General features: G+C 43.0%; 1 protein-coding gene across 1 annotated transcript in view; it reads left to right on the plus strand.

The window, feature by feature from the left end:
* ITGA9 (integrin subunit alpha 9) overlaps window positions 1-26,785 on the plus strand; it is a 589,864-nt gene that overhangs the window by 93,633 nt on the left and 469,446 nt on the right. Inside the window, exons 6-7 of the mRNA XM_033930560.1 lie at window positions 16,231-16,360; window positions 24,060-24,145. Of these exons, the coding sequence (XP_033786451.1) occupies window positions 16,231-16,360; window positions 24,060-24,145 (216 nt within the window). The remainder of the gene's footprint in view (window positions 1-16,230; window positions 16,361-24,059; window positions 24,146-26,785) is intronic.

Consider the following 26,785-nt stretch of genomic DNA (forward strand, 5'->3'; position numbering starts at 1 on the left):
CGAATGCTATTGTTTACGCCTATATAACAATTAGGGAATGATGAGGTGTTGTTAATCTGTTCAGGGTGAAGGAATCTGAAAATTACATTCTAGAAGATTCTGAGTTATGTAACTACTAGACTACACCATATCTGTGGGTTCAGTCCTCTCAGGAACCCAAGGGAAAAAAATGGGCTAAAAAAATGCTTTGATAAATATTAGAAGACAAAAATAGACTAAGGCCCTGCATTAGCAGTTTTTAGTGCAGGGAACTGTGCTGAATGGCCGGCGCTGCTCCCGACGCTCATTGAGTTCCTATGAACGTCGGGAGCAGCGTGGGCCATTCAGCGCAGCTCCCCGCGCTAAAAACTGCTAACACAGTTTGATAGAAGAGGGTGTTATTTTAGAATGCCATCCAAGCTGTGCTAAATTTATAACACAACCTGAACAATATTTTTGCCTCCTTTGTATTTTTAAAGGCCAAAGAGTCATATTGAAGGCAGGCAGGAAACAGGTGCATTGTTAGGTGCACAGAGATGATAATGACCCATGGCAAAAGCAGTGATTTCCTGATTTCTCTTGGCAGTGTCAAATATAGTTTTCCCACATATTTGCATTCTAGTCTAAAAACATGATGATTTGCTGGAACTTGGCAAATTACCGTAAATGCTGAGCAAGCAGGTAGATTGCTATTAAATTTATAATTACAACACACTGTTGAACTAAGGGTAGCTGACTATTGTCTAGTAAACTTCTCATCCAAGAGACAAAGAGAAACACCATCAGTGCAGAATGGATAAATGCCCATGTGGAAGAACACCCAATCTGAATAAACCTAATACTTGGAGTATGGCTATATCACAGTTTATTGATATCATAAAACTAGGGCTGTACAGCGATTACATTTTTTAATTGCATGATTAAATTTTTAATTGTGTGATTAATCGCATAAAGCACCCCCTCACATTTCCTCCTGTATAGTGTAATATATGTAATAGTACATAGCATACGCAAATTCTCAAAACTGACACATTTACAATATCAGCTGCCCTTAGTTCAACAGTGTGTTGTAATTATAAATTTAATAGCAATCTACCTGCTTGCTCAGCATTTACGGTAATTTGCCAAGTTCCAGCAAATCATCATGTTTTTAGACTAGAATGCAAATATGTGGGGAAACTATATTTGACACTGCCAAGAAAAATCAGGAAATTACTGCTTTTGCCATGGGTCATTATAGAAAGGCGGTATTTCAAATTCCATTACCCCTCCTCCCTTACTAAACTAAAAATAAAATAATTTATTTTACCTAGGTTGTCTGATGATTTTATCTTTCTAATCATCTCGTTCCGCATCTCTGGTTCTGCTTTCCTCTGTTCTGTCTATTCACTCTTTCTTTTTCTTTTTTTCTCCTCTTTCGGTCCTATATCCATCTTTCATGATCAACCTTTCTTCTTCCTTTTCAAATCTGTCTAGTTTCCGTCTCTTTTCCCTTCCCTACCATTCATGGGCACCATCATCTCTTTCCCCTTCCTATCCTTTCCCTTCCCTCTCTTCCGTTCTATTTTTCCTCTCCTCCCTCTGCCCACCACTTTGTGCTCACCATTTCTCTCCTTCCCTCCTGTCATCATTTCCCTTGTTTTTTCCTTCCCTATTTCCAGAATCTAGCCCTCTCAAATACCACCCTATTTCCTCTCAAATACCACCTCTTTCTCCCAGAAAATCTTCCTGTGATCCTACCCTCTCTCTTTCCTCCCTCTTTCCATGGTTGGGTCTCTCTCTCTCCTTCCTCCCTCCCTCCCTCTGTGGTTGGGTCTCTCTCTCTCTCCCACTCTTCCTCCCTCCCTCCATAGTTGGATTTCTGTTTCTCTTCCCTCCCTCAATGGTTAGGGCTCCCTTTCTCTCTCTCTCCTCCCTCCCTCTATGGTTGGGTACCCCCCTATCTCTCTCCTTCCTCCCTCCCTAATTTGGTCTCCTCTCTCTTTCTCTCTCCTTCCTCCTTCCTTCCCTCCATGGTTGGGTCTTTCTCTCTCCTCCCTCCCTCCCTGGTTGATTCTCCTCCCTCCTCCCTCCCTCCCTAGTTTGGTCTTCCTCTTTCTCTTCTTCCTTCCTCCATGGTTGGGCCTTTTTCTCTCTTTCCCTCTTCTCCCTCCCTCCCTCCATGGTTGGGTCTGTCTCCCTCCCTAGATAGTTGGGTATGTCTCTCTACTACCTCCATCTCCCCTGTGGTCAGGTATCTGTATCTCTCTCTTACCTCCTTCCCTCCTACCTCCCCCCAGGGGGGGGGTCAGGTCAGTTGCTCCATTTCCCCTCCCTCTAACCATTTATAGCCTGCCAGCAGTGCTAGCAATTAAAACAGAGCATTGTTGGCAAGCTCACCTGTTCAACAGCTTATCACGGTCTCTTCACTGGAACAACTGCTTATATTGGAACAGCTGATGTAACTTCCTGTTCTGGTGTAGCAGAGATTGAAGAGATTGAGATTGGAGCTGGCAAGCTTACCGGCAGTGCTCTGCTTTAATAACTAGCACTACCGGCAGGCTATACAAGGTTAGTGGGAGGGAGGGAGGGCCTAAAGTGGACCGTGGCGGGAAGTTGTGGCAGGTGCAGCAAGGCAGCTCTCCAGAATGGGTGGTAGCAGCACAAGGCAGCAGTCCTAGGATGGGTAGTGGCACTAATGGCAGCTCTTTGGGGTGGGTGGAAGAGGCAACATTAGCGATGGAAAGGCAGCTTTCTGGGTGAGGGGGGTTGGCGGCGTCAATGGCAGTGGCAGCAAGGCAGCTCTCCAGGGGTAAGCAGCGGCAGCAATGGCAATGAGGAAGCAGTGATACAATGATCCTCCTGCATCGTCTTCGGCCTGACTTCACTTCCAGCCTTGTTTCAGTGATTGCATGCATCATAGGTATCCGTAAAAACATAAACAATACGTATATATAATTGTACCAATCACCTTTGGAAATGTAAAGATACAGAAGCCATTCTGTATGAGCATAAATATTCAATTCTTAACATGTGTAGGGCATAATCAATTTTAATAGTGCCATGTCTATAACTGAAATAAAAAAAAGTTCACACTGACCTAACCGGCTATGGGTTCCTGCATAAAGATAAGACTGACTTCTATGCGGTCCTATTTATGCAGTTAAGTACTCGGCCAGTTAAGTACTGAATATCGACACTTAACCAATCAAGTGCTGACTCTGTCCACAGAAGACTCCCAAAATAGCTGGTTTCGCGTGAGGCGTAAATCAGAAATTTCTAGCAGCACTATGCAGTTCAGTGCCACTGAAAATAACTGGTTAGCCCCGAAGAAGTGATTTAACTAGCCAGGAGCTATTTCTTGCTGGTTAAATTGGTTTGAATATTGAGCCCTTAAAATTATCAAGATCCCTCCATGGTCTCTGCTCCTTCTAAGTGTCTTTTTGATAGGGTCTTCCACTAGTTCCTGTCTCCACTCCTTCTCAGTCTCTCAGTGCACTTAAATATACACAGTCAAGTCACATTATTATGACCACCTGCTAATATCCAAAATAACCGCCCCTGGAAGAACGGATGGCAGCCAGATGCCATGGTAGTAATTCAATAAGATGCTGTATGGTTGATAGAGGTATCTGGAGCAACGCAAACTGCAGTGCATGCGACAATTGCTGATGGGTGTGTGGTGGTGGATCCAGTCATCGAACATGTCGATCAAAGTGATTCCAAATGTGCTCGATTGGGTTAAGGTCTGAGGAATTCAGAGACCAGGAAACTAGCTGGAAGTCTTGGTTATGCTCTGCGAACCATTTGCAAACAATTCTGGCAGTATGACATGTTGCATTATCCTGTTGAAAGATCCCATTGGCCATAGGAAAGACCATCAAAATGTATGGGTGTATTTGATCGGCAAGTATGGAGAGATACCCATATCAGCTGAGTGTCTTCCAGAAGTATTAAGGGACCCAGACTATATCAAGCAAATATTTCCCAGACCAAAGCACCGTCGCCACCAGCTTGTGTACGTGGCAGCTGGGTGTTTGTTCTTAATGGTTACATGCCTGACACACCAACGTCCATCTGTTCGATGGAGCTTAAAACATGACCCTCAGAGAAGGCAACCCTCTGCCAGTTGGTGCAAATCCAATGTCGGTACTCCTGTGCAAATTGCAGTCATTTTTTGCAATGAACCCTCCTGAGCATTCACAACAGGGTTCGTTGCACATTCATTTTGGACACACATTTGGAAATCCCATTGTTCGTTTGGACGGTGATTTGCTCCACAGTAATGTGCCGATTGGCCCATACCAACCTGCGCAGCTGACGTTCACCTCTCACATCGATGGTTTGTGTTGCCCCACAGTTACCATTTTGAGTCATCAAAAACGTTCCATTCGTCCACTCACTTTAACTAGAGCAGCCTGTGAACATTTCACAAACTCTACCGTTTCCAAAATACTGCTGCCCTTGGCTCGGTAGCCAATGATCATGCCTTTTTCAATGTCTGATAAATCGTGCTTTTTCCCCATGACAGCCACGGTTGTTATACAGGCAACTTGTTAACATCCCACCTTATATACCCGTGAAGTCTGCGCGCAACATGTGCATTTGTTCATTGGCTGTGTGCCCTTGACGTCAGAGGTAGTCAGTAGTCATAAATGTTGGGATAAACCCGATTAACTCCATTCTCCTTTTTCCTTTTTTCCTCCTCCTTTTTCCGATTAACTCCATCCTCCTTTTTCCTTTGTGTAATCACTCTACAGAATAGGTAAGTCCCACATTCCCAGATGGGGAATCAGGTTTTCCTCTCTGCATGATCTCTTGTAGTTTCCGGGTAACTCCTGAGTTTCAGGGCATGGGTATAATGAGCAAACAAAACATGCAGATGGAAACTGAACCAGAAACTCCCATGAAAGCAGTTTTCCAGAGATTTTGTGCATAAAGCCCAGGGATTACATGCATAAAAGCGTGTTTAGTGACAACAAGGAACATACTACTGTAAAACCTATCCATCTGATATTCAGCTAGTGGTGCTTAGCATTCTTTTAAATGCTGGCTACATTAGCCCCAAACATTCAGTGCTGGGCCACATCTGGACCCCATCACTGGATATCTGGGGCTAAGTGGTGCTGCGCTGGCTGCCGGAGCCTATGCAGGTCCTGGTCGATATTCAGCTGGGGCTCACAGAAGACAGTTAACTAGGCCCTGACTGAATATTGGCCCAAGATCCACATAACTGCTTTTTTTTGCCCGTCCTATCCCCCTCTCCCAGCCCATGAGTCACAGCTCCCCCTGATCCAGATAGCCCCCCCTCGAGCCTATCTGTATCCAGGGCAGGATTAACCAGTAGGCCAAGTAGGCATGTGCCTAGGGCCCAAAATGGTCAGGGGGGGCCCGATGAAGGAAGGCATCAACATTGTTTTTTCCAAACAGTGATGGGCCCCTCCAGCATCGATCGTCAATGCGGGCCTCCCCGATCGGCAACACGGGTCCCACCCTGATCAGTAACGCGGCTCCCCACATCAACAGAAAGTAAGACAAGCAAGCAACGTGGATAAGAAAGGCAACGGGAACTGTAATTGTGCAAGCGGTGCTGCTTGCCCAAAGCTTCCCTCTGACGCAGCTTCCTGTTTCCGCCTGAGCACATGGTGGGGTGGGGCGGGGCAGGGGGGCCCAGTATACTTGTGTGCCTAGGGGCCCTCGACGAATTAATCCTGCCCTGTCTGTATCCCTGGTAGTCCAAGAAAGGGCTATGGTAGCAGGAGTGAAGCCCACTCACTTCTGCACCTTGTGACTGCATTAAGAAAATGGCTGCTGTGACCTTTAGTAGCAGGTTGCGGTATTTGTATAGTTCTGTGAGGCTGCCATCAGAGGCAGTGGCAGCCATTTTCTTTTTGCAACTTTTGAGCTGTCCTAACTTGGCTGGGTTAGCTATGTGGGTTCTGGCACTGAATTCTGTGGCACCCACCTAACCACTTGCACCGCCCCTGACCTGCCCACTCTCAGAGATAATGTTCAGCGACATTGCCCAGTTTAATGCCACTGAACATCGGCGGTTGAGTAACTCCCCACAATTTAAGCTGACTAGAGCCTTTCCTGCTGACATAATTTGCTCTGAATATCAAACTGAATGTGTTTGAGCAGAGTCACAATTTCTTCCAAGTAGGTAAATGGGTCAACAGGAAGAGTCAAAATAGTACCAAAGTCAAAGGAAAGAGGACGTAGTCAGGAGAACTTCAAAAACAACTCTTGTACTTCTTTTAATAAAGAATTGGTTTTGTAGCACTTCATTTGGGATTTGCTTTTTTTGGCATTGGTTTGGTGCTGATCTGAACAGCCTCTCTAGTATGTGTCTGGTCAAGAGAAACCAATCCACCAGAGGATTAAAAAACACAAAACACCAGTATGGCAAAAAAAAAAAAAGTACTTTATTCACAAAAACATCCAATGTGGCCACGTTGTGGCAGATGCCTGCATCAGGGGTGTTACATCTGTAATGAACAGATTCCCTCACAAGCTTTCTGCTTCCAATCTACAGTACATGAAAAAGTTGTTACTGTGAGTTTTTTTTCTTCTGTCCCTCACCCTGGTTCTCCTGTTCCACTTCTCCTTATTCCCCAATCTCTCATTAACGCTATCCTTCTCTCTTTTCTCCCTTCCATCTAATATCTGCCCTCTCTCTTTCTTCCCCAACACCCTCGCCACTTCTGCTGCTTCTCCAGGCCAGCAGTGGCATTACAAATTAAAGCAATCGGGAGTCGACTCTGCCCTGGAACAGGGAGGTGATGTAGAAGGGGGTGGGAACAGTAACCGCACATAGGCAAATTCAGCCCAGTGATGGCTATAATTTGTTTTACTGCCACCACAGCAGGGGGGATGGAGGCAATAGGAAAGTGGGGAAAGTTCTGGTCACCCTGCTGTGTGAAGGTGCACAGCTTAGAAGGACCTTGACTATGTGCAAGCATTTTTGATCATATAGGGGTTCTTTTTATTAAGGTGCACTAACCGATTTAGTGCATGCTAAATGCTAAGATGCCCATACGAGTATAATGGATGTCTTAGCATTTAGCGTGTGCTAAATTGGTTAGGGCACAGGACACCATAACTTGGATAGAGTAGGGATGGAGTTGTGTTGTGTGTGCATATTTTATAAAATACACATTCACATACATAGAGTGCATGAATACATTTATAGCTCTTTCAGAGTATCTGTAAATATATATATATAATTTTTTTTGGGGGGGGGGAGGATTTATTAACCACTTTTTTATGAAGAAATTCATCCAAAGCGGTTATATATATTGAATAATAATCAAGTACTATTAAGTATTTTCCCCTATCTGTCCCAGAGGGTTCACAATTTAAGTGTGGTACCTGGGGCAGTGGAGGGTTTAGTGACTTGCCCCAGGGTCACAAGACGCAGTGCTGAGATTAAACTCAGCCCTAACCACTAAGCTACTCAGCATGCTGTATGAGAGTGAATTTGTGCTCTCCTGGAGATCAGTGTAGGAACCTATTTTATGGAAGCCCCTAGGGTAGCTATGTTGTCGTTATAAAATAAGAGTCTTTTGTGTTTAACATTTATAAGTATGTTCAAAAGCAATTCAAAGACAATAAAGATATTTAAATATAAAATAAATGCCTTTTTGGGCATTTCATGTAGGTGATCTGTAACAAAATTAGGCCCTATGGTAACCTTATAACAGGCACCTAGTTTACCCTCTCCCCCCCCCCCCTTTTTACTAAACTGTGGTAGAGGTTTCTACCGCGGCCCAGGGTGTTAAATGCTCCATGGCTTAGTGGGGCTCGACCGGTGTCTGCCGGGGTCTGCCAGCCTGTCAACCAGGTTCTGAGTATTTCTTTTGTGGATTACAACTGTGGTTTATATTTTCTAGTGGCGTTGGAGCTGTGAGTTTTGTTTTGCAGTTGTCTTGGAGCCGCGGGTTTTGTTGTTGGTATCGTTAGTACTGCGGGTTATGTTTTGGTAAATTCTGTGGAATCTGCGGATGTGCAGTCGCGTGGTTCACCATCTAGATAATTTATTTCTGAATCGCTGACCTTTGGACAGTTCACTTCGTGCAGACTATGGAGATTAAATTTTGGTTTTTCGTATGTGTGAATATATTTCGATTGGTGGGCTCCAGCTATGTATTTTGGGCGCAGTTGATCAAGCCGGTCCCTTCCCGCACGCGGGAGACGCGTGCTTGTTCTCATGCATGGGCGAGAGAGCCCTAACATTTCCGGCCTGATCACTGAGGCTACTTGGTCTTCAGAGAGTGCTTTATCTCAGCATTACTGGTTGGATGTGGGGGTGCATGCGGTGGATGCGTTTAGTGCTTCGGTTGTTGCGGAGGCGGCGTTTGCTTCCCACCCAGATTGAGGATTGCTTTGCTACATCCCATTGGTCTCTGGATTCATCTGCTGCTGTTGCTAAGGAAGGAAAAATTATGTTCTTACCTGTTAATTTTCTTTCCTTTAGACGCAGCAGATGAATACAGAGCCCCACCCTTTCTGGATATTGTCTGTCGGTTTTTTCTTTTGCAACTTTCGAAGTTTGTTATTGTTGATGGTTGTATTCTGTCTTATTGCCTTTTGAGATTTGTTATGGGAAAGAAGTTTTTTACATGCTATGCCTGGGCAAGGAGTTATACTGATGATACAGGAGGAGTGCCAGCCAATAGGACCACCTGTTAATCAGTTTCTCTATCTCCGCCTGCTGGTAGATGTGGGCTATCCCATTGGTCTCTGGATTCATCTGCTGCGTCTAAAGGAAAGAAAATTAACAGGTAAGAACATAATTTTTCTATAGTAAACTATTTGCCTCTGCAGACAGAACTCGGCAGGTGCTGTGAAAACTGGAATTCTTCTTGAGCAACATCAAAATCTCAATTTCCCTGTTTCTAAGATCTAATGCTTTCTCTTTTCATCTTTTTCCTATGTACTCTTTCTCTATTTTCATAGTATACTTTATTTCTTAGAGGATTTTGGGATTTCATTAATTAACAGTAAGTGGTTGCTTATTCAGGTCCGTTGTTCATGTTTGCCATTAGTAACCACAGTATGCTATAACATTTTACTTTATATTTACATTTTTCATAAAATGATTTACACATTTTATTTCTTAGAATTAGGGTTATATTTTGAATAACCTTGTGCACCTCCCCTCTTTTTTAGGTGTCTCTTTTTCATCCTCTTCCTCAAAACCTATGCTAGTACCCTCATTCTGTGTCAGGGTGAGGCCTGCAAGGGGCTGCTCTAAGGATCAGTGCAGCAGTCTCTGACTGAATCAGGTTCAAAGCGTGGGTGTAGGCTGGGCTAGGAGATTCCAGAAATTTCTGCTTCTTGTATCCCCTAGGAGCAATCAGAGTATGCTGAATGAGAACTGAAATGATGTGCTTGCCGGCTGAACTATTTGAAACATTCTTGATGCACAGCTGCTTTCGGGTTAAAGGGAACAGAGGGAAGTCGGAAATGAATTTACAGATAAGCGGGATTTCAGAAGTGAGAAAATCAACCTGAAGTGCCTCCCTCAGAATAATTTGTTTTGATTTATTTTAGAGAATTAGGTGGTTGTCAGCATGCTTCGGATCCCTAAAGTCTTTATATTTTGTTACGTGTGTGTATGGGCATAGTGAACCCACCTCTTTTGATCTTTTCTGCCCAGGAAATGTAACTTGTTCATCTGCACTTGTGAATTGATATCTGATACTAAACCTTGTATTTATTTATTTTACAAATGAAGTACGATTTGAAAAGGTAAACTAAAGTCCATGAAGTTGTAGGCTGTACTCTTGTTCAGACATGACAATATTTTGTTGCCTTGAGGAGTTTACTGTGAACTAGTTCACCAGCTGTATTCATTCAAAATTGATACTATTAGACATTATCTCTCTTGTAAGTAAAAATATATGTCATAAACTAAAGAAGGGTTTCTTTTATTTTTCTTATTTTACTGAAAAATAAATGTGAACACCTGAGTTGTTTTGATGGATACATTCTGGGCATAGGAGCTGACTTTTCAAAATGATTGAGGGTGAGAAATTCTAGTATAATGTGTATAGTGGTCTTGAACACTGGGTTTTGCATCTGAACCTGCAAGTTGCTTGCAGACTGCTTTCAATCATCTTTAGAACTCAGCCTCCTTCTGAGGGAGCTATTGCTGCCCCCTCAGTTTTTTTTTATTCTGCAAGCAAGTTGCTCAGAAGTGTTTTTGCACTGCTCTGCAGTTTTATTATTTTCAGGTATTTTTTTCTGATTGTTCGATTGGAGGCTCAGTGCCCAGAGGTTCCCACTTGTTGGGACCTCTGCCTAGGAGAAGACACAGACTCACACTGTGGAAGTCTACTGCTAGCAGGCTCAGCCCTTGGGAACACCTAGCTAGCCAGTCTGCTTTTGTATTTTTTGAGCTCAGGGGCCATAACCTGCTCGCATCTCTGATTTATCAGGAGCTTGAGTACAGGCTGTTTGTCTTTTTCCCGGATTGGTTGGGTGTAATAGTGGGCCTCCTCCCCTTCGCTGTGTGAGGTTTTTGGGAGGTTGAGGCTCAGAATGACCTCAGTTCAATTGGTAGTTCGAAGACCAAATTCATTCAGCGAACCTGTAAGGCAGAGTTCTTCTCCATTTATCCCAGCTGAATTCCGCATTCCTGAGCTGAAGCAGGTAGGCACATGGCAAAGTGAGTAAGGCTGTTATAGTCTATGGGGAAAATTGTGTTTTTTTGGGGGGGAGGTCTGCAATAGTGAATTTTGAAGGTTTCTGCAGCCAGAGCCAAGGTCCTCAACCTTTAAAACCTCTTTCACTGCATTTTATATACTTTAGTGAAATCCCTATGGGCTGTTTTAGGTTTGATTTTACTGGTGGCAACCATCTTGAATTTTAAATGATCTTTTTTTCTAAAGCCTCCATCTGTCTCAAACCCCATTGATTTTACTTAAAATTGACAGGGATGAATGCCTCAGGCCTTCCTACCCCTATATCATGCTAGGTTTGGCTGGCCAAAGAGCATCCATGTCCTGCATGCGACAGAGTGGGCGGGGGAGGGGCAAGAACCTTGAGTTTAGCCTTCACTGAGTTCTCCAGGGTTGGGGACCCACTGGAGGTGTGTTCCCAAGGGTCAAAACTGTTCCCAGAGCCCTCCGAAGGAGCATTGGTCAAGCACAGACATGCAGTGGCTGCGAAGTCCAAGTGGTGACTTCGTTGTGGAATGCCTTTTTGAACTGTAGAGGGTCCTAAGCATCTCTGTTCAGCACCCAATTGGCCCCATAAACCATGGTATGCGGACCTAGTTTGCCTTCAGAAAAATTCAGGGACCTGTCCCTATGGAGAATCCAGAACTCTTTGGGCTCACAGCATGTCTCTTGAGTGGGCGGCCCTGACAAGCAAGGGTTACTCAGATGTGGTCGTTTAAGGCTAAGAAGCCATCGACAGTAACAGCCTGTGCCAAGGCCTGGAAGTCCTTTCAGTCCTGGTGTGCTGTGGATGATATAGAGCTCTTATGAGCTCTGATTTTGGTAGTACTGACCGTAATTCCCTGCTTCAATTTAGCAGCATGCACCCTTTCCCTTCTAAGACTAGCATTCCATTTACCCAGTTTCTCAGGTACCGTCGGATTTGCAGTTCCAATGCTGAATATCAGCGCCAGTCAAGAACCCTTGCAGCGTTACCATGGCTTCCCTTTGATGTCATTCGGGACTTGCAGAAGGGGGCTTCCTATGGGATGGTGTGTACTCTGCAGTCTTGGAGCCAGGTCCGGAGGACTTGGTTCCGCCATCAGCGTTATTTTTATGCCACTCCCATTAGATTTGCCCCTGGTTTTCTGCCTGCTAGAGATTCCGGAATTTTCCAACTCTGGGAAACAGAGGGACTCCGTGTGCTGGGTCAATTGGTATTGGGTGGAGATTTGGTCCCTTTTGCTGCATTGCAGTCTTTATATGACCTTCCGGCGACAAATTTTTTTGCCTATGCTCAGCTTCGGGATTTTTTTTTAAAAAAGGTGATTCCTGAATGGGAGGGGGGCGGATTCTGCCTTCCTTCACGTCTTTCGGATGGGATCTGGGGTGGGCCTTATTTCCCGTTTATATAGGGCCCTTTTATATACACGACCTCAGACCCGGTCCTATGAGCATAAATGGGAAGCTCTGTTGGGTAAGACCTTTGAATTGCAGCAATGGGGACAAATCTATGGTTCTTTACTTCTTTACAGATCTATGGTTCTTTGGCATCTCCTCTGATAGAGCAGGGATACAAGATGCTGTTCCAGTGGTATCTTACGCCTGAGAAATTGTCCCGTTTCTATGCATATGGAGATGGGCGCTGCTGGCGTAATTGTGGGGGGTTGGGTACTTTTGGGCATGTTTGGTGGGACTGTCCTGGGATTGTCCCTTTTTGGCGGATGGTTCACCGCTTGATGCTTGATGTTCTTCATTTACCCCTATTATTTAGTATGGAAGTGTTCTTACTTAATTATGCTGTGGGGAACCTTGATGCTGAACATGCCCACTTTGTGGCTCTGGTTGCTACGGCGGCCAGACTTTGTGTGGCCACTTTTTGGAAACGACCCTCTTTACCTACCCGTTCTGATCTTTTGCTTAAGGTAGATCAGCTTTATTTGATGTCCAAATTGACGGCTTTGAACAATGATACCTGTGGTTCTTTTTATCGTATTTGGCATGTCTATGGCTCCTGGAGGGGCCTTTTTTGAGCCTTGGATGTGTTTTGCTTTTCTCCTGACTGTTCTGTTATTCTTTTGTTTTCTGTATTCAATTATGTCACTTGGTTAGGGGTGGGGTGATGGGGGGGGGGGGGTTTGCTCTGTTGAGGGTTGGTTATTTGCTGTTGGCATTCTACTTGTGTATTGTTCTTGATCTTGTTGAATAAAAGATATTTAAAATTAAAAAAAAAAAGAAGTTTCACCAAAGAGGATACCCAGCATCTATTGTATCACGAGCAGCCAGAAGGGCCTTTTATAACCATAGGGAATCCTTGCTGGAATACCGGAGGGAACAAAGTCAAGGGGAGGTGACCCCGTTTGTTTCAAAATACAATCAGTTGTCCCCCCGGGTGAAACGGATCATTCAGACACATGCCGAGCTCCTTAGGATTCGCCCCTGTTTCCAGGAGTTGAGGATTCTATTCGCTTATGGGAGGAATAGAAATTTGTGTGATATGTTGAATCTCAGTGTGTTGCCCACAGTGAATGCAGTGGGTGCTCAGATTGATGTGCATGGTCATTATAGTTGTTGGGGGGGGGGGGGTTCTGTATGCTCCCTGATGCTGAATACTTCCGAGCTTGTGCATCCAATCTCGGGTCAAGTTTACAAGCTGAGGAGCAAAACGTCCTGCACTACTGAGGGGGTTATATATATTATTATATGCCCCTGTTCTATGTTGTATGTGGGACAGACCTCGAGGAAATTAAAGATCAGGTTGCTGGAGCATAAGCCATGAATACATACCAGGAGAATAGATGAACCTCTTGTTGTGCATTGTTTAGAAGCCCAACATACCTTTAATATGCTGCACTGTGTGGTGATTGAACATTTTCCCTGCTCAGTGAGGCGGGGTGACTGGAGACGTCAGCTATGTCAGAGAGAACAGAGGTGGATATACAATCTCCATACCATTCACCCAGCTGGGCTGAATGCCTGGATTGAGTGGGTGGCGTTTTTTGGCTGAGGCTGATTGTGGATTGGTCTGAATGAGACGGGGAGGAGTTTGGATTCCTTTTTTGAAGATGTTTTCTGCAGAGTAGCCCCGCGCCTGAGTCCTTCTGTGTTTGGATGTGTGCAGTTTGAGTACTTCAACAGCCTTTTCAGTTGCTGGTGCAGTAGGCTGAGATCGTTCCCCTGACGCAGCTCAGCGAAACGGAGAGTTCCCTGTCGGTTAGGAGTGGCTGCGGGGCCTGAGTGGGCTGACACCATTCGGGTGTGTGGAAGACAGCTTGGTGACCGTCTGCAGCTAAGTTATTTGGTTTATCCTGCTTGCCACTGACTGTGATTAAGACTGTTTCATGTGCTATTTGCTACACTCATACTTTTGAAAGTTTTTGCAGTTATGGCGTGCTAATGTTTTTTGGTGGTTCCCACGTGGGCTACTATTATGTTTTTCATTGCTGTGTCTTGATTGACACTAATTTAGACCTCACTTATTTATGTTCTTTGAAGTGGAGTTTTTTGCCAGATGAAGTTGAACTGAGGCTTTTTCTCCACAATTTTTGTTATTTTTTTGGGTTATGTGTGAGAGTTGGTCTTTGTGAAAGTGCAGTGAATGGACCTTGTAGTGTCATAGTGGGTTCCTGGGTTTATTCCAATAGGGCATACTTTTGAGATAAGATTGGATTATATATGTCCTTTCCTTATTGTCGTTTTGGATATGGGTTCAAACCCACACTGTTCCTTGTGACCCTGGGCAAGTCACTTAATCCCCCCATTGCCCCAGGTACATTAGATAGAGTGTGAGCCCGCCGGGACAGACAGGGAAAAATGCTTGAGTACCTGAATAAATTCATGTAAACCGTTCTGAGCTCCCTTGGGAAACGGTATAGAAAATTGAATAAATAAATAAATACATTTCCTTCTTGTATGTGGGCTTTGGGAAACAGTTGCTGATCGCATTGAAAGTACACTTCACTAAAGGAGTCGCTACTTCATGAGCGGAGACTTAGATGATTTCACTCAAGGCAATCTGTAGAACAGCTATTTTGTCTACCCCTCATACCTTTACTAGGTTTTATAGGGTGGATGTAGCAGCCAGGAAAGAAGCTACTTTCAGGTCCTCTGTTTTGAAGTCAGACTTAGCAGGTCTACCCTAGGCTCCAAGGACTGCTTTGGTATGTCCCTAGTGTTCAGAACCACTAGACTCATTGTTCTAGAAAGAAAGATTAGGTTCTTACCTCAATAATCTTCTTTCTTGTAGATGTGTCTAATGGTCCTAAAGCCCCACCCTGTTAATGGGCTTCACCTACCTTCTGCCTTATCCCTTTAATTGGCAGATAGTGAAATGGCTGATGTTGATGTTGAATGAGAGCAAAGTGCCAAGTAATGGGCATTTTGAGATGCAGATAGCCATAGAAAACACATGTTGCTTCTGAGCAGCAATGCAAATAAAGGGTTAAGATCAGTCTGAGTTTGGAGAATCTCTCAGATGAGCTGAGAGAATAAAAAAAATAAAAAGGAAAACACTCAAGAACATATGTCTTTGCTTGATAGACATGCGAGTAACTACGAGCTCTTTATAAGGTAGTGCTGGTTGTACACTACTTTGATTAGTTACTTGAATGTCATAATGTTAATGAATATGTTTGTTACAGAGCAGAAAAGAATTGTAGTGTCAGAGATTTTTCCCCCTTTTTCTCCATCCAGTTATGTCTGTCATTAAAGTGCTACTTGATTGCTTTTGTACAAACTGAGGGGGCAGGAGCAGTTCTCTGGGAAGGAGGCAGAGTTCAAAAGATGATTGACAGCATTCTGCAAGCAACTTGCGGGCTCAGATGCAAAACCCTAGCATTCAGGACCACTAGACACATCTACAAGAAAGCAGATTATCGAGGTAAGACCCTAATCTTTCTTTACTCCTCCTGGACACAATCAAGGAGTTCGCTCAATATTGGGGGTGTTCAGTCACCCACAGAGCTATCTAGCTAGTATGATTTCAGGTAACTGATGCTTCCAGGAGCACCTGGAGCTTTAGCAACCAACCCAGGGGATGCCATTCCCCCACTAGAGGTCTGCACGGGAACGGTGATCGCGGGAATCCCGCGGGTCCCGTGGGGGTCCCGCAGGAATCCCCCCTAACCCATGGGACTCCCACGGGGACCCCCCTCAAACCAACAGGACTCCCATGGGGATGGAAGGCTTTGGAAGCAGGGTTCATCCATATAATATAATGGATACATCAGCCTTAGTAAAAGAGGGGGTTTATAAGTTAATTACCTGAACAGAAAACAAAAAAAGGGTTCCACCAAAGAGATTCCACAAGGAAAACAGCAGCACAAACACAACAGAAACTGTGGAATTGATGATCTTGTCAGAAGTAATTGCTGCTTTTTATGGGGATGGGCAGGAATGGAGGTAATTCCTTGCGGGGATGGGTGGGGATGGAGAGAATCCTGGCAGGGATGGGCGGGGATGGGTGGGATTTCTGTCCCCGCGCAACTCTCTATCCTCCACTGACTGCTTGAAGTTGGATTAGTGTACCGCTCATGAAAGGAATTCCATTTAATATACTTTTGGGTTTTTAAAATTTTGTTTTTGTTTATTTATTTATTTTGTCTTTCAGGAGCTGGTGGTTATGGGAGCACCAGGGTCTTATTACTGGACCGGAACAGTCAAAGTCTTAAACCTTACCGATAACATGTATTTCAAATTGAAGGATGAAGCGGTTATAGCCCAGCGCTACACATACCTAGGCAAGTAGCACCAGTTAGGAAGACATGAAAGTGGTGACCCCTGTAGTGAAAGCAGCATTTCTTTGCATCATCCTATAGTACCAGGTTCCAGCCAGCCAGCTCCCTGTATTGCCTATTAATTACTTATTGTTGTAAAGTGCCTGGATGTGGCCCAGAATGTTGGGATGAGAATCCCACGCTCCGATCAGCTGCCTACAGAGCATCTTGTTTTTGTCAGCATGGTCCATTATCTCCCTAGGAGGTAAACAGCAACTCTGGGACAGTTGGGAAATACAGCAGTGCTATTTCTTCTGAGATGTGCTTTAATTCTAGTTTACATCTACTAGTAATGATGAGATCCAGGGTCAGGCACTTCCTGCTTTTAATGTCCTGGTGGGATAATGATCCTTGAGCTTTACTTTCTCTCTCCTCCCTGGGCACTATCTGTAAGGAAATGGCTTCCTCATTGATCACTGATTAACTGCATTTATCTGCATTGTCAGGTTAGAATCAAGGCTGGTCATTAAAAATGTATATTTACAAATATTTTAGGGAAAGTGGCATTGTGGAAATCTAATGTTACTGATCAGTTTGTCAGTGGTAAAGTGATAACCCCCAAAGTTCATATGATTTTCTTAGTGTGAGAAAAATCATCAGGGTTAAAGAACCCTGCCCAAATTGTTTATAGCATACATTCCAGCACAGGAAGTTTTTTTTTTTTTGCTTTTCTTCAAACTATTGGTTGTGTTCATGTTTCCAAAAAAAAAAAAAAAAAAACACGCTTCCTTATTGTACCAATATTCAGTAACCAATGTTAGTTATATACTGCTTACAGAGTACAGGACAAAGCATTTGTACAGATATTGAAAGGGGGTAATAGGTCCTAGTCCAGGGAAAGTCCCTCTTTGAGGGCCGCAATCCAGTTGGGTTTTCAGGATTTCCCCAATGAATATGAATGAGATCTATGTGCATGCATTGCTTTCAATGCATATTCATTGGGAAAATCCTGAAAACTGATTATCCGCGGGGACGGGAACGGTAATGAATTTTGTCACCGTGTCATTCTCTAATCAGCACTAGCCCCTCCAGGTTTTCTTTAGACAACATATTTACTTTATTCAACTTTTGCAGGTAATAAGAGGTTAAGTTGCTGGTAATAAGAGGTTAAGGAAAACAGAAAATAAAAATAAAAATAGGGAGGCCAAAGTTGAACTTCTGGATGCCTGTTGGGTAGCAAAAGCCCTGTGTGAGCCAAAACTTGCACTTATCTTTCATCTGTCCTGTTTATTGCATAAAATATCACACAAGTGACATTTGTAGCCAACAGCTGTGCTGGTGATGGCTATTTAAATGTGCGAGCGCTTTACACAGGGGAATTCATGTAACAGCTAACCAATAAACTTGGTGCATTTAACTACTTGCTTTTTTTTAAATCTAAGCTCAAAGTGAATTATAATCAGATACAGTTGTTAGATCCATGTTCCAGTGAACTTCCAGTCTAAGGACTTCATTTTCTAACTTGTATTAATGTTTTGATACACATTAATGTAATTATATTCTTAGTAAATAAGGCCCTATTGAGAGTACTGGAATCTGGGGGATTTTGGATTTAATCTTTTCTTTTTTTTTACATTCAGGTACAGTAGACATTTTCATGTTCCCAGGAGTTTCCAGGCAGGCTTGTGGGAGGGGTGGTCTATAGAACTGGGGGATGGGGGTCTTGGCCTACCCTTGATTTATCTTTGAGAGAGTGGGAGGTAGGGGGATTGGGATGAGGGGGAACCAGAATCCCGGATGTTGTTACCTGGAAGTTAACTGGCCACTGGCTAATATTCAGACCAGTGCTCAATTAGCTCTAAGGCTGTAGTTAGGACAGCTTTTTTGATGTCTTAACTTTCACTTCATACTTAACAGGTTAATGGTTTGAACAAGTACTGACTCCTCCCAGGCTCTGTCCGTGGACCATCTTAGCACCTAATCGTATAGTGCAGAAGCTGTTAGTGGTGACATTCAGTGAAACTACATAGTCGAGTCACATTATTATGACCACCTGTAGAGTAACCACCTCTGGCAGCATGGATGGCAGCCAGACGCTGTGGGAGTGACTCAATAATGATCTGGATGGTTGCTAGAGGTATTATGGAGCCATGCAGACTGCAGTGCATCCGACAGTTGCTGACAAGTACGTGGTGGTGGATCCAGTCGTTGAACATGTCAATCGAGATGGTCCCAAAGTTGCTCGATTGGGTTAAGGTCTGGGAAATTCAGAGGTCAGAGAAGTAGCTAGAAGTCTTAGTTGTACTCTGTGAACCACTCGTGAATAATTCTGGTGGGCAGACTAGATGGGCCATTTGGCCTTTATCTGCCATCATATTTCTATGACATGTCACATTGTCCCGTTGAAAACTCCCATCGGCCATAGGGAAGATCATCAACATATAACAAGTCACTTCTATACCACATAACCGGTAAATTCGATGCGGTTTACAAAATTTAACAAATAATACAAGCTAGAAAGAATTAATTGGCGAACAGATGCTTTTGAAAATGATTATAAGACATGAAACTCAATAGCAAAGGTTTCAATTCCTTGTCCCAGAAAGCCACCTGATAAGAAAGCAAAGATTGGTGGTGTACTTGATCAGCAAGGTTGGCGAAATACCCATAACGTTTTTGAGTGCCTTCCACAGGTATCAAGGAACTCAGATCATACCAAGAAAACATTCCCCAGACCATAATGCTGCTGCCACCAGCTTGGGTACATCCAACAGTGGTTGCTGGATGTTTGTTCTCAGCAGTTTCATGCCTGACACGTCAACGCCCATCCATTTGATGGAGCTCAAATGTGACTCATCGGAGAAGGCAACCTTCTGCCAGTCAGTGTAAGTCCAATGTTGGTACTCCTGGGCAAATTACAGCTGTTTTTTGCGATGAACCCTCATGAACATGCTCCAGAGCCTTATTCGCAACAGAGTTCGCTGCACAGTCATTTTGGATCTGGAAGCCCCCTGGTTCGTTTGGACAGTGAGTTGCTCCATGATAGTGTGCCGATCGGCTCACACAAACCTGTGCAGCCGACATTCACCTCTCGCGTTGATGTCTCGTGCTGTCCCACAGCTACCACATCGGGTCGTCGAAACGGTTCCATTCGTCCACTTACAGTACAGTTTAACCAAAGCAGCCCATGAACAATTCACAGACTCCACCGTTTCTGAAATGCTGCCACCTTTGGCCCAGTAGCCGATGATCATGCCTTTTTTAATGTCTGATAAATTGTGCTTTTTTTTTTACCCATGACAGCCACAGTTGCTATATTGGCAACTAGCTGACATCACACCTTATGTACCCACAAAGTCTGCATGCGACACGTGCATTCGTTCATTGGCTGTCCGTTCCTGATGTCAGAAGTAGGTAGTGGTCATAATAACGTGACTCAACTGTGTAAATCCCACTGAATGCCACCAGTTAGGTGGCCACATGCATTTTACCTGGGCAGGAGCCTCTCCTGCCTGGTTAAATCTCTGTTAATATCTGGTGGTCTGTCTTTTTATATATATATTTTTCTTATTTAACACCCCTTTGAAGTTTAATTAACCATCTTTCAGCTAACATTTTAGCTTTTCATTGGAATTTTTTTTTACTGCCCTTCGAAAAAGGTATTTTAAAATTATTGATGGATCTATTGCATTATTATCCCTCCCCCCTTTACAAAACCGTGGAAGCGTTTTAAGCGCAGGCCAGCGTGTTGAATGCTCTGCGCTGCTCCCGACGTTTATAGGAACTCTATGAGTGTCGGGAGCAGCGCAGAGTATTCAGCACACCAGTCAGCGTTAGTTTTGTAAAAGGGGGGGGGGGGGCAGGGTTTAATGATTTATATTGCATTCTGTTTACTGTCTTGGTATATTATTGTTTTGTGCATTATCTATGTATTCTGCTTTGAGTGATTATTTTATTTATGCAAACAGTTTATAAATTAAATTAAATTATTGCCAGCTCCCGTTGAAAGTCAGTCAGCTGCTAAGTATCCCTCTAAGCTGCGTGGCTTTCTAAATTAGGGGAAAAGGGTACTCTTGTTTACCTATTATACCTACCCTTTGGCTCTAGCCTGGAAGCCTGTCTTCTGATATTTTAGGATCATATTTTTAAGACACAGTTCTGACTCAAATGCACAACACAAATTGATTCTTTTTACTCTCCCAGTTTTGTTCCCTCTTAGTCTGAATTTAGTCTTACCTCTTCTTCTCTTGATAAAACTTTATCCATATTTGAAATGTTCCTCTTCACCTGCAGATGTTTTTCCTCTGTCCTCAGTTAACTACAGGTTATTATTGTCTTTCACCCTACGTTTTGGCAGTAATTATCACAAATCTGGCCCTGGGCTATTTTCCACAGACTTAGAAGTGTTCCTCAATATATTTAAAATGGAACGAGCAACAGCAGTACAAAGAGGGACATATACTAACTTTATAAAAATATGTGGGCCAATTGGCAATATATTGTGGTGAATAATCATCGATTCTTCTCTTTTCCTTTTATTTCTTTTTTCTTGTTAGCACACTAAAGGGGGGAGGGAGTTGGGAATAATTTATACATAATATGTTAAAATATGCTATATAATATGTGTGTTTATTCTTACTGAAAATGTGATAAAGGTTGGTTGGGGGGTTATTATATCACTAGAATATTATGTGGTAGAGATTAATGTGCTATTGTGAAATAACTTGTATAGAATATTCTTTTGTGCACTTGCTGTTCTATTTGAAAATGAATAAAGAATGTTAAAAAAAAAGAAAAAAAAGAAGTGTGCCTCAATATGGCCTATTCTAAAGGAACTTTACTTAGATTCTCGTGATATTACAAATTATCATCCAATATCCAGTCTACCTTTTATCTGAAAGATCCTAGAAAAAAATTGTGCATGGTAATGTTTCAAAATTCTTCAAAGTGACAAATGCTTTACGTCTTTAGTGATGTAGCTATAGATTAGGACACAGCACAGAGCCCTTTTTAGCTTGTTTGACAAGTGAGATCATATGCCAGTTTGATTAATTTAAAGTGGTCCTTCTGGTCTTCTTGACCTTACTGTGACTTTTGGTTTGGTCAACACAACTCTTCTTCTATCTCACCTTTCTGATGTTGTCAGAGATACTATTCTTGCTTGGGTTCTTCATATTTCATTATTTGTTAACTCTTGTTATTTGGTCTTCCTATACAGTACTTTCCAAGTGCCATGTAGTGGTCCTCAGGAGTCAGTATAAGCCCCTGCTCCCTCTTAATCTTTTCCTTGATCTGTTGGCTTCCTTGATTAAGTCTAGGTGTCAGTTCTTACCTATTTGACGATGACATTCAGTCGATTGCTTACTTAGAGCCCAGTGTTCCTGGTCTTTCTCAGTTAAACTCCTGTCTTGATGCAACTGCTGACTAGTTGTCTGCCAATGGTCTTAAACAATCTGAGTGTTAAGTTGTAATCTGCCTAGAAATTATATGATAGCACGGAATATAAAGGTGATAAGTAAATAAATATTCATTTCATCATAAGATATGACACAATATTTGTTTTTTGTCTTGGCTGTTTAGATTGTAAGCTCTTTCGAGCAGAGACTGTTTTTGTTTTTTTTTTAGCAGGAAATATTTTTTCACTCAGAATAGTTAAGCTCTGGAACGCATTGCCAGAGGTTATGGTAAGAGCAGATAGTGTAGCTGGTTTTAAGAAAGAATTGGACAAGTTCCTAGAGGAAAAGTCCATAGCCTGTTTTTGAGAAAGACATGGGGGAAGCCACTGCTTGTCCTGGATCGGTAGAATGGAATATTGCTACTCCTTGGGTTTTGGCCAGGTACTAGTGACCTGGATTGGCCACCGTGAGAACGGGCTACCGGGCTTGATAAATCATTGCTCTGACCAAGTAAGGCTATTCTTATGTTCTTCTTTGTGACCCTGTGCATCGCTGCATGCGTCTGGTAATGCTTTAGAAATAATTAATATACAAAGGCATTGACTAATACTACTAATTTCACAGCATTGTTAAGCACCTTTGAACTCCTGAGGCGGGCATATTGCCGATAGACGATTGATGTCGAGTCCCATGTTTGTTTAGATGACTCTCTGTATGTACTATTTTGGTTGCCATTAAAGGGTGGTTCCTTTGAAGACCAGGCTCACTCTGCTTCTCCTTTGGATTCCTTGGATTTGTGCAGAATGGATTTTCTCTATTGTTTGCTGAATAACTTGTAAGTTTCATGGCTCCACATCATTCTCTTCTTGGTTGGGCTGAGAACTTTTTAGCAGCCCTTCATATGAAAACCAGTTGGACTCTTTCCATCTTTATTTCAAATTTATCTTGACACAAGGTGTTTCTCCAACTTACTGAAATGTTCTTCCCTCTGTTTTGTCCTCTGAACCCAACGATATGAATTTTAAATGTAATCTTAACACATTTTTGTTTGGCCAGATTTTTGGTGAGTGTTGTGTAATCGCCTAGGGACTCTGTTCCTAGTTTTGCATATTGACCTTTATTGTTGTAAACTGCTTTGTTGACTTGAGTCTTACATGGTGATTCTATTCTGGATTTTTAACCTTGTTAGCTGCTAGACCCCTGTTCATTTAGCTATAATTTGTATGCCATTAGTGTACCGCATCTGAAGTAAGTTTTTTTTAGCATGTGCATTAGTGGGATAAAATTTAGCACCTGGATTACTGCATCAAGGTCCTTGTTTGGTTAAAGACACTTATTTTCTTCTATTCTTATTTCATGCTAAAGACAAGGAGATTCTATAAGGAAGTATAAAAATATTTAAGGATGTAGTCTGGCTTAGGCTATTGCAGAGCAATTAAGAGAAGTATATATAATTTTTTCACTCTACCTCCTGAGGATAGATTAGAATTAGAAAGCTGTTGCCTTATAATTCAGCAGCTATTGAAGAGCAAGTTAAATATAGAATGCCTTACAAGGGAAGGAAAAGCCAGCACTGTCCTTAGCAAGGCGCCTTTGTATTTACGGGGAGTCATTTTTTATGGATGGTGGTAAACAGAACTACCCGTTTCAGTTTTACATCTTCTAGAGCAGAACCTCTGAAAGCCTTTGGGCAACATGTAATAACCTTTCTTTGTTGAAAACTTGGAAGACATTTACTTTTCTTGTCTTTGAGACACCTTTTTTTTTAAACATGACATAAAGGCTTCAAAACACCTACTTTTAATTTTCCAAGTCAAGAGAGCAATTACCTTTTAGAAGAATCCTTGCTGTTTGCCAGAGATCTCTCTTTCTGCTTAGTTTCCTGTCTGTACACGCTACAGGGCAAGCAGGCAGCTTCCCTTTAAATGAGTTGTGTGTCTGAAGTAAAAGGTGTTCAAGATTTGAAATGGAAATGCATTTGAAATTCATGTGAGGGAAAAGTAAATTAGGACTGTACCATTTGTTTTTAATTTTCTTTCATTCAGGTGCATCCACCATGTATGCCCAAGTTTTCAGTCCTTTTGCTTTTTTTTCACTTGCCATTGCCTCACTAGGAGAACAATTGAATATACCCTGTAGTTTCCTGCTAATGCAATCTGGAATTACATTTCTGGAAGTTCCTATTGAAAGCGCAAGGCTGCCCGCTCCTCAAAGTCATCCCACATGAACTGTGATAACCTGCTTAGTAGGATCCAGATGGCTGAGCTGTTTCCTATATACTTGAATTCTGTGATTCTATGTCCCCTCTTCTTCCGATCTCTGTACAGGATATGCAGTGGCAGCAGGACATTTCTCCCAGCCCACCACCACAGACATCGTGGGAGGAGCCCCTCAGGATGGAGGCATCGGAAAGGTGCGACATTGAGTCAAACAATAACAAAACTGTAAGCAAATGAGACACATGTTATTTCATCCATGAATCAGTATTATCTCTAGGGTTACCATATGGCTCCAGAAAAATGAGGATGGATTGAGACATCCAGGTTTTACTTCTATTGAAAGCAATGGAAGTAAAACCCAGACGTCTTAATCTGTCCTCCTTTTTCTGAAGTCATATGGTAACTCTAATTCTAGTGCAAAAGGTATGTCATTCTGGACGGAAGGGTATTCATGCCCGCGAAACATGCAGAAGGAATCCACTCCATGTTTTCAACTCCATCTCCTTCTCCAGAGGGCTCTTCTGCCACCTTCAGCTTTTCCTTTTGAACGTGAGCCAGAAGGTGTCTTTCTGATCTGCTCTGTATATTCCTTTATTATTTTTGGTGTTTTTAAATTTTTTTTGCATATTTAAGTGAACTAGAGCTCCCCAGTGCGGAGGAAAGCTCTGCCTGCCTGGAGAAGAAGCAGACTTGCATCTGCAGCTGGTTCTGTCTCAATTTGCTGGAATACCTGGAAGTGCTATTCATAAGAACATAAGAATAGCCCCATTGGGCCAGACCCATGGTCCATCAGTCCAGAAGCCTGCTCCTATGGTGGCCAATCCAGGTCCCTAGGACCTGGCCAAAACCCAAGGAGCAACAGCACTCCATGCCACCGATCCAGGGCAAGCAGCAATCTCCCCCATGTCCCTCTCAACAACAGACTATGTACTTTTCCTCCAGGAACTTGTCCAAACCTTTCTTAAAACCAGCTACGCTATTTGCTCTTACCACAACCTTTGGCAATGCGTTCCAGAGCTTAACTATTCTCTGAGTGAAAAAAAATTTCCTCCTATTGGTTTTAAAAGTATTTCCCTGTAACTTCATTGAGTGTCCCCTAGTCTTTGTAATTTTTGACGGCCAAGTTTATCTTACAGAAGCACGCAGATAAAGGGCCTTCAAATGCTGGCTTTTATGGCGACCACTGTTGATGTAGTCCTTGGTGAAGGCTCACATGCACCCTCTCCAGAACATGCTGCTGTCTCAGTTGTTTCTATAAATAGATTCCCTTCAAATGAGTCTCCTGTGAACTCTGAAATCCTTCCACACTATGGGTTAGTGACTCCGTCCACAATCATTATTGAGGGACATGCCCCTCAGGATAGCTTTGTGGGTGATTCTCACAACAAATGTCAGTTTGTTCGACTGGGGAGGTCATTGCAACAGATGCCCAATACAGGGGCGGTGGTCACCTCCCAAAGAAAGTGGTCCATCAACAGACTGGAGCTTTGAGCCATTCATCTGGCATTATAGAAGCTGGAGAGGAGTCTGGAAAGACAAGTGGTCTGAATTTTCTTGCACAATGCTACAGTGGTGGTGTATGTCAGTCGGCAAGGAGGCATCAAGAGTGCACATCTGAGCCTGGAAGCTCACCTATTATTTCAGTGGGCAGAGCTACACCTTCAGGCAATCTCCGCAGCACATGTAGTGGGAGTGGACAATGCTTTTTTATGTGCCTGCTGTCCAAAATGACACACCTATTGCACTAGAAAAAGAGATTAGGTCTTACCTTGCTAATATATTTTCTAGAAGATAGATGCTTCATTCTGGAACCCCGCTCTGTCAGTTATTTCTCTGCCTGTCAAATCTGACATTTTGATGTCAGTCAGACTGTAAGGCTTTGAAGAATAATCTATTGCTATAATTCATTGGAGGGAATGTTTGAGCTCCATAATTGTTTCTGATTGATATGGTTATTTTTATGTTTTGATTGTTAAAATGTTTAACATGTTTGTTATACTTTCAGAGCAGAACAGATTTGTAGTTCAGGGAGTCTCCCCGTACCCCTCCTTCTTATCTGTTCCTATTATAGGGCTATTGCCTGCTTTGGTACAAACTGAAGGGGGCAACAGTGCCCTCTGGAGAAGGAGGTGGAATTGAAAACCTGGAGTGGATTCCTTCTGCATGGCTCATGGGTATGAGGAGAATACTCTACTGTCTAGATTGACACACCTATCTACTAGAAAAGATAGTAGCAAGGTAAGAACCTAATCTCTTTTTATCCTTCACCCACCAAGTCAAAGGGATGAGGTAACTCTTTTCGGCTCCTGCTGTAGTAAATACGCTTCCATTAGTCTGTTTTGGTCAAGCCCAAGGCTAATGTTAGGGGATTGGCAAACAGGGCAGTTGCACTGAGCCCCATGCTATCAAAGATCCCAAGCCTGCCTCAGGGAGAAGGCAGATGGGCTTTGGGGCCCTCTCCTCAGTTTCTACCCTGGACTTCTGCATGTCTAACACAAGCCCTGGTCAAGTTGGCTTTTTTAAAATGATTTTTTGGGAAATATTTCTTGTTGAATGAAAAAAAACCCAACATGGGTCAGATTAGGTGAATCTCTTCATGAAAAAGCCAGTTAATAAATCCAAATAAATAAATATTAATTCTGGGCAGTGCCAGAATGGTCTGAGGGTAGATTCAGGGCAGAGCTGGGAGTTATACAGGCTCTAGCGATATTCAGTGCCAGTGCCCATGTACATAACTGAGCAAGTTTGACCACTGAAAAGGAAGTTCTAGTTTTGCCCAGTTAGGTACCGTATGCGGTATAGCACTGAATATTTGTATAACCTCCTGGTGCTGC

The sequence above is a fragment of the Geotrypetes seraphini genome, chromosome 2 (assembly GCF_902459505.1).
Source record: "Geotrypetes seraphini chromosome 2, aGeoSer1.1, whole genome shotgun sequence".
Lineage (NCBI taxonomy): Eukaryota > Metazoa > Chordata > Amphibia > Gymnophiona > Dermophiidae > Geotrypetes > Geotrypetes seraphini.